The following is a 7,953-nucleotide window of genomic DNA, read 5'->3' as shown; positions in this document are numbered from 1 at the left end:
AGGGCTGAGGCCTCCTGGGCTTTTCTTTATCCGTTTTGGCATGTTCATTGGTGTCCCCTTGTTTACTTTGCATCTGGGCAGTCATGTTGGGGAGACTTGATGGTGTAGCTTCTGTTGTTGCTAGGGGACACAATCTCACAGCTAACACCCTGGTCCTCGGGCTCTTACAATCTTTCTGGCTCTTCTGTAATGTTCCCTGAGCCTTGGGCGCAGGAATGTTTTGGTGATGTATCTACTTGAACTGGGCTCCACAATTCTGTATATTGGTTGGATGTGTCTCCCTGTAGTGGTCTCTGTTGGAAAGGGAAGTTCCTTTGATGAGGGGCAAAGACAACGCTTATCGGGAGAGAAGGAAGTCTTGGTCCCAAAGGCTCTTATAGTTTTGAAGACATGTTGAAATAATTGTGATGAAATAAAAGAAGGAAGACGGTTTTAACCATTCCAGGAGACAGACCACATAAATCTGGACTAACATCATTCTTCATTTTCCTGAATTGCCTAGAGAGTCAAGACATTTCTTAGACTTTTATTTTTGACAGAGATGTTTCCTTGAACTGTTGAAGTCATCCCTGCTGTGTCCTCTGGGCTTCACTCCTGCTCATAACGATCTATGATACCAGGGATGGTGCCCTTAGTCTCAGTCACAGTCCTTTTTCTCTGTCTCTTTAGTAGTTCAAATGTAGAGAGGCATAGCAATAGATTCCTGAAGTCAACCAGGCAGCTCAAACCCTACCACTGCTGGAGATGGAGCACTGATAGCCAGCTCAGAGGCAGGATGTGAGACCACATGGTCTTATGTGCAATATCCTCTCCAGGACAAGTTAGGGGACCTGGAGGGCCACACAAATACAAATTTGGAAGAAAATTATTGTCAGAAACAAACTTTCCTAATAGAGGAGACCTGCTTTGTCAGTGTGGACAAGGTAGCCCAGATTCTGCTGTGTGCTTGCTGGGATCTATGATGGTCACTCTCTTGACTGGGACTATATCTGTATGTCCTTAATTATCCTTTTTTTAAAGGGATAATATTATTTCAGTAAACAATTTCACTTATGGATGAAATATTTCACATTAAGACCAATGGATGTATGTATTTTCTTGTAGACGGGTGGGGGTTTAGTCTCTTTCTTCCCTTTGTTCTCTGGGGTAATTCCTAATTTGATCCATGGGGCCAAGACCGTCAGCATGGTCATGTGAAATATTACTAGCAGAATATTGGTGCTACAATGAAAGCTGTGGTATTTATACTAGAATTGAATATTCTTACCTTTATAGTGACTTCAATTTTTTTAAAATAAGATAAAATCACATCACTTTTCCCCCTTTCCTTTCCCTCTCTCCAACTCTTCTTATGTACTCCCTTGCTTCCTCTCATATTCTTAGCCTATTCTTCTTTCTTTTTGTTAAATATTTAATTTTCTTTACGTGTATGTGTGTTGCATGTGGTGGGGGATGAATGATAGTATAGGATCGCCTAGAGCTGCAGTTACAGGTGGTTGTGAATTGCCTGATGTGAGTGCTGGAAACCAAACTCAGGTCCTTTGGAAGAACAGTAAGCAGTCTTAACCACAGCCTGAAGCAGCTCGTGGGAACTAGGCATCAGGACCTTAAGGAGTTGTAGGAACTGCCTTGGAAGTGCTGACAGGAATGGTGGGGGGACATGCAAAGAGGTGGGGTTGCCCCTGGGTTTCCTTAATATTGAGTCTGGGACTGAAGTAGTTCAGATTGCAAATATCCAACAATCAAGTGCAATAATATTTTGATGTAGGTGAAAACCTTCAAGGCCAGTTCTGTGCAATGACTTTAAGATGTTTAAAGTCTGGTCTCAGATTATGTAAGGACCTCCATAATCCTTTATTCAATGTAGACCGCCATAGAAACATTATTCTTTCAGCCAGTGTTTTGTGTGCAGCTTTATGTAGCTTCAGAGTACTAAAGTTGTGGAGCACATCTTCATCACTGAAAATGAAACACTGGCCTGTAACAGCATGTTGGCATGACGTGAGGATTTAGACAAGAACGACCCTCTTTGATGCACACTGCCTTGCCTCTCCCTTCGATTTTGTGACTTGTGCTCCTGTGAACATTTGCATTTGTTTAAACATACCAATGTTCTGTTTGTTCTTCTCATCTAGTACTTGTGTCGTTTAATCTTTAGCATCTGTATGCATTTAAGATTTATTTTTTAGTGTGGTGTAAGGAATTGATCCAATATTATCTTTTCCCCATCAAAACAACTATCTGGTTGCCTAATACCACTTATTAAAAGTTGAGTGTTCTCATGGGCTTGGGATTTTTCTTACATTAAATGGGGGCTTTAATGAGATTTCAACTCTGCCCTTTAATCAGGCTTATTTGTCTGCGTAGCACAGCACTGAGTAGGAGGGTTTCAGGGAGAGAGATCCTTGCCCAGGGGAGAGAAGTGGAGTCGAGAGTGAGATGGGGGAGGAAGGCAGGCTATGAGTTAAGGAAGGGAGGATGCTCACCTCCATCCCAGGCTGTGGGTAGATGACAGGTTTAGTTTGTTATCGAAAAGAAAACTCCTTTTCTGAAGAAACTTCACTCTTCACCTTCCCCATCTATCTATAGACCTTCACTCTATTCAAGCACATATCAGTGGAGAATGAGTGTTCATACTTCTTCAACACTGATGCATCGAACATAATCCCCATTTAAAGGAGGTTAACTGAGAGGTGATAGGTTATGAGAGATGAAACTTTGTGAATGGTCACCCTATTAAGAGACCCCATGGAATCCCCTGTACTTTCCAGGGCATGAAAACACTGGAAGGAGACAGCTGTGATCCTGTAAGCAGCCCCTCATCAGACACCAAATGGCTGATGTCCTGACTTTGGACTTCTCAGCCTCTCAAACACATCAAAATTAAAATTTCTGTTGTTTAGAATACCACTACATGGTATTTTGACATAGGGGTTCAAACAAAGTAAGACACCACTAAACGATGTTTAATTAAACAAAATTTACATTCTCCATGTGACATTAATCAAGGCTACAGAAATCCCCTGGAGCTGGTCTGTACCCTGACAGGGAGTCAGTAGGTCCCTGATGCCGTGGTGCAAGGCGTCTCATTGTTCTCTTTATCCAGGGAATGAAGCTCTGGATCTTGGTGAATACAGCTGGAGGAAGGCCATTGATGTCTCCATAGGAGACAATGCCCTGGGCCACATTGTTGCATACCAGAGGGCCACCAGAATCACCCTGTGGAAGAGAGGGGGGAAAGGACATGAAGCTTGATGCCCTGCCATTCTGGCTCCCAGAGAAGGCACCAGTGGGTGGGACCCGTGGTTGCCTGTGTATAGGGGATGGGTATTTGATGAGCTTGCAGGAGGCAAGCCCCTGGGTCTTTTATCTGTTGGATTTCAGGCCTGGTTAAAGTTACCGCCTCCATTCTGTAAAGCAAAGGACACCGTCAGTAAGACAAAAAGGCTACCTTCTGACTGGGAGAAGATCTTCACCAACCCCTCATCAGATAAAGGCCTGATCTCCAAAATATACAAAGAACTCAAGAAACTAGACACTAAAACTCTAATTAACCCAATTAAAAAATGGGGTACTGATCTGAACAGAGAATTCACAACAGAAGAACATCGAATGGCCAGAAGACACTTAAGGTCATGCTCAACATCCTTAGCGATCAGGGAAATGCAAATCAAAGCAACTATGAGATACCATTTTACACTGGTCAGATTAGCTAAAGTCAAAAACACCAATGATAACCTATGCTGGAGAGGATGTGGAGAGAGGGGAACTCTCATTCATTGTTGGTGGGAATGCAAACTTGTGCAGCCACTGTGGAAATCAGTGTGGCAGTTTCTCAGGAAACTGGGAGTCAACCTCCCTCAAGACCCAGCAATTCCACTCTTGGGAATATACCCAAGAGATGCCCTATCATACCACAAAAGCATTTGTTCAGCTATGTTCATAGCAGCACTATTTGTAATAGCAAGAACCTGGAAACAACCTAGGTGCCCCTCAATAGAAGAATGGTTAAAAAAGGTGTGGAACATATATACATTAGAGTTTTACTCAGCGGTAAAAGACAATGACATCTTGAATTTTGCATGCAAATGGATGGACATAGAAAACGCTTTACTGAGTGAGGTAAGCCAGACCCAAAAAGAGGAATATGGTATGTATTCACTCATAAGTGAATTCTAGCCATAATTAAAGGTCTTTGACCCTATTATTCGTGATCCTAGAGAAGCTAAATAAGAAGATGAACCAGATGAAGATTATTTAGCTATCCGCCAGGAAGTAGGAAATAGACAAGAGTCCCAGGTAACCTCGGGTGCATGGGGGGTTAGAGAGAAGGGAGTAGGGGAGGAATGGGGAAAGCTCGGGGGACTGGGATCGGGGGGAGGGAGGAAGGATGGATATGGGATCAGGGAAGTATATATCTCAACTAAGGGAGTCATTTTAGGGTTTACAAGAGACTTGATTATAAAGAGGATCCCAGGTCCAAGGAGAGATCCCCAGATTGTTCTCTGGACAGAGAAGAGGGTGCCTGGACCGACCTTGGCCCACAACCAAACTGATGAATATTTTGCATTTCACCATAGAACCCTCATCTGGCAATGGATGGAGATAGAGACAGAGATCCACATTGGAACACCGGACTGAGCCCCCCAAGGTCCAAATGAGGAGCAGAAGGAGGAAGAAAATGAAAAATGAAATCAGCCCGCGAGGGGTGCCATCACCCACTGATACAAGGAGACTGATCTAATGAGAGTTCACCAAGGCCAGTTGGACTGGGACTGAATGAGCACGTGATCCAACCAGATTCTCTGAATGTGGCTGGATTCTCGGAATGTGGCTGGATTCTCGGAATGTGGCTGGCCCGGAGTCTTTCTGAAAAGCCATTGACAATGACACTGGGACTTGTTTCCTCTGCATATACTGGATTTTGGGGATCCAGTCTGTTTGGATACTCACCTTCCTGGACCTGGAGGGAGGGGGGAGGAACTTGAACTTCCCACAGGGCAGGAAACCCTGACTGCTCTTTGGGATGGAGAGGAAGGAAGAGAGGGAGTGGGAGGGTGTTGGGAGGAGGGGCGGAAATGGAAACTTTTATAATTTAATAAACTTTGAATAAAAAAAAAGTTATCACCTCCAGCTCTCTCCATCAGGGGACCTTCACCTTCCCCATTAAGGTACATTGTGGGCCTTTCTGTCATTGCTGAACAGGAAATACCCCAAGGCATGGAGACTGGCCTTGCTGTCCTATCAGCCCTGAGCCCTTTGTCCCAAGAAATACTGGAGGGCATTCATACTCTTACCCTGAAGGCAGACTTCCTTTCTCTTGAGTTCTCCACACAGATCTGAGTCTGGCTGTTGTAGGTGTTGAAGCGAGCGCTGCACTTTTGGTCCCTCTGCACCCTTAGCTGCACCTCCTGGAGTACATTTGTTCCCATGTTCCGGCTCACTCGACCCCAGCCAGCCACTGTGCACAAATCCCCTGGCCGCAGACGGTTTCTGTCCTGAGGCAGAGCCACGGGCCTCACGGCTTTATTCTTCCGGATCCTTCTTCTCAGCTGTCAGGAGGAATGGAGGCATTCCAGCTCAGTTGGCATCCCCCCCCACACACACTCGGGGATTCTCTGTCCTCACTACCACACCGGAACGCTGTCCCCACTTCCTTCTCAACAGTCCCTGAACACAGAAAGTCACTGAGCCATGAGGAAGCCAGCAAGGCTGGAGAGCCAGAGGTCTGGTAGGCAGTACCTGAAGCAACATGATGTCGTTGAGGAAGTTATCTGGATCATAATCAGGATGGGGGATAGCTCTGAGCACAGGGATGTGTTGCTGGGTCCTTTCTTGTCTCTGGATGTTGTGAGCTCCCAGGGTGACATTTATGGAACTGCAAAAGAAAAGTTGGACTAGAGATAGACTTGAGATCCAGCCGTTCAGCAGGGCAGACGAATGGACCAAGGACAGGGAAACTGCAGCTGGAAAGATTGGGAGACACGGGAAGGCTCTGGGCCTGGCCCCTGCCTGCTGTTTCCCAGAAATCCTCAGCTGGGAACAGCAGATTGAACAGAAATAGTTTGAGTTCATAGTTAGCACCCAGCCTGGACCTTCTACCTCCTCCTCGTCGTCGTATACCTTTTGATTGCAGCTCCTTTTCTCCGTATCAACACCGGCTTCTTACCTCCCTCCTCCCACTCCCGTTTTGTCTCTAGAATTAAAGGCAGAACCTTTCAATATAACTACACTTAATTATAATTGCATACATTCAGGAGTCTCAGAGGAGGAAATTTTGGGGACTTTGGCTTTCTGGGAAGCTCCTGGGTCCTCACCTTCCCAAGCAGTGGGCCGCTGTCATGACAAAGTCTTCTCGCACCAGAAACCCTCCGCAAGCACTCAGCCCTTTTGAACTTTGGATCAGAAGGAAAGCCATGTAGGGGCGGGAGTGGGGCCTGGCTTCTCGACCTCCAATAATCTTTCCTGCAAGGAAGCACCTGGGACTTACACGTGTGCTTGAGAGCCTGAAGACAGAACCGCCTGTGTGGAGGGGGACCTCTAGGAAGGCTGGGAGGCAGAAAGCACTGGGTGGGGGGCTTTAAAAAGCCTCAGGGGCATGATATGGGGGGCTGTGTGGACATCAGGCGCAGGAAGAAACCTCCAAGGCTCTGCAGAAATTACTCCTAGCTTGAAGGAAGATGATGCCCTTCTGTCCTTTGTGCCGTCCTTCTCCAAATGGAGAACGGTGTTTGTTCCACACAAGTCTGGCCCTGGCCTCAGGTACTGAGGAAAGATGTTTCCCCAAGGTATGAGCTTTCTCTGTTCCCTGGTATTTTCCCCAGAGAGCATCCCATGTCCGAGGGTGCACCTCCTGGTATCATGGGACTAGATATGAGTCTAGACTAGAGCCAGTGGGCCTTTTACAGCTGAGTTCTTGTCTCTGGGCTTTGGTATACAGGCTTCTGAATAAATTTATGTAAAAAAACATTTATACAGTACTTTCTGTATGTGGGGTCCAAGAGCAAGACTCTCTCATACATTAGCCAATTTGACTGCCATAGCAATGTTACGAGGCAGTATTAATATTATCCACGTTTTATAGATAAGAAAACTGAGGAAATTTGTGTTCAATTAACTTGCTCACTGATACAGAGTTAAAATTGCCACAGAAGTCTAGTGCTAGTATATAGGATGAGATCAGATCTCTGAGGTGTGGCTGGCCACTCACCTGCCTCATCTCCTTGGAGTAGAATAAAAATCAGCAGGAGCAGGAGTGGCTGCATCTTTCCAGAACCGGGCGTTGTTTAGTCAGTTGCTGCTTGAACTTCTCTCTGCCAGACTTTTATCCCCCATGGAGAGGAAGGAAGGGGTGCTGGGAAGATACGGTCCCACTTTCCAGCTTGTGTGGCAGGTTTCATCACCCAAGGCTTCCTAGGAGGTTTGCACACCAACTGCCAGTGATCTAGGAGAAGAGGGAGCCGATCAAGACAATGTGGCATCCCACATAGTTGCCATGCCAGTGCTGACAACAAGTAGGAGCCAAGTCCACTGTACATTCAGTAATTCAGGGAAACTAGTGCCTACTTCCTTCTCTCCCTCTCCTTATGGGGCTAGAGTTACAATTGACATTCAATGAATGTCAACGCATATATGTATTCAGAGAAAAAAAGGGAGAGAGGGAGGGAGAGGGAAGGAGGGAAGGAGAGAGGGGGGGTATTAAATAGCCCAGGATGGCTTCACCATGGTTCAAGATGACCTTTATTTTTTTTTAACGTCTGATGTTCCTGGCTCTATTCCTGACTGCCAGGACTGAGTTCACCACCACGTCGGCTTTATGAAGTGTTGGGGACCAAACCTACAGTCTCACACATAGTAGGCAATCACTCTACCAACTGAGCTAAAGTCCCCCTTTTCTGGATTCCTTACTCACATGTATTTACTAATGTCCGAGGACAACGGTGAACAAATGGT

The 7,953-nt window shown here is 45.9% G+C and overlaps 1 protein-coding gene across 1 annotated transcript; it reads right to left on the bottom strand.

The window, feature by feature from the left end:
- Positions 1-2,945: 2,945 nt before the first annotated feature.
- Positions 2,946-7,420, bottom strand: LOC148120137 (cathepsin G-like). Its single transcript, XM_087912003.1, has 5 exons — positions 7,211-7,420; positions 6,318-6,465; positions 5,743-5,878; positions 5,298-5,552; positions 2,946-3,219 (listed from the first exon to the last, which is right to left on the bottom strand). Exons 1-5 carry the CDS (start codon positions 7,263-7,265, stop codon positions 3,001-3,003), a joined length of 813 nt encoding a protein of 270 aa, XP_087768129.1. The 5' UTR covers positions 7,266-7,420; the 3' UTR covers positions 2,946-3,000.
- Positions 7,421-7,953: the final 533 nt, after the last annotated feature.

The sequence above is a fragment of the Myodes glareolus genome, chromosome 12, assembly GCF_982192425.1.
Source record: "Myodes glareolus chromosome 12, mMyoGla1.1, whole genome shotgun sequence".
Lineage (NCBI taxonomy): Eukaryota > Metazoa > Chordata > Mammalia > Rodentia > Cricetidae > Myodes > Myodes glareolus.
This window is presented reverse-complemented; position numbering and strand designations above follow the sequence as displayed.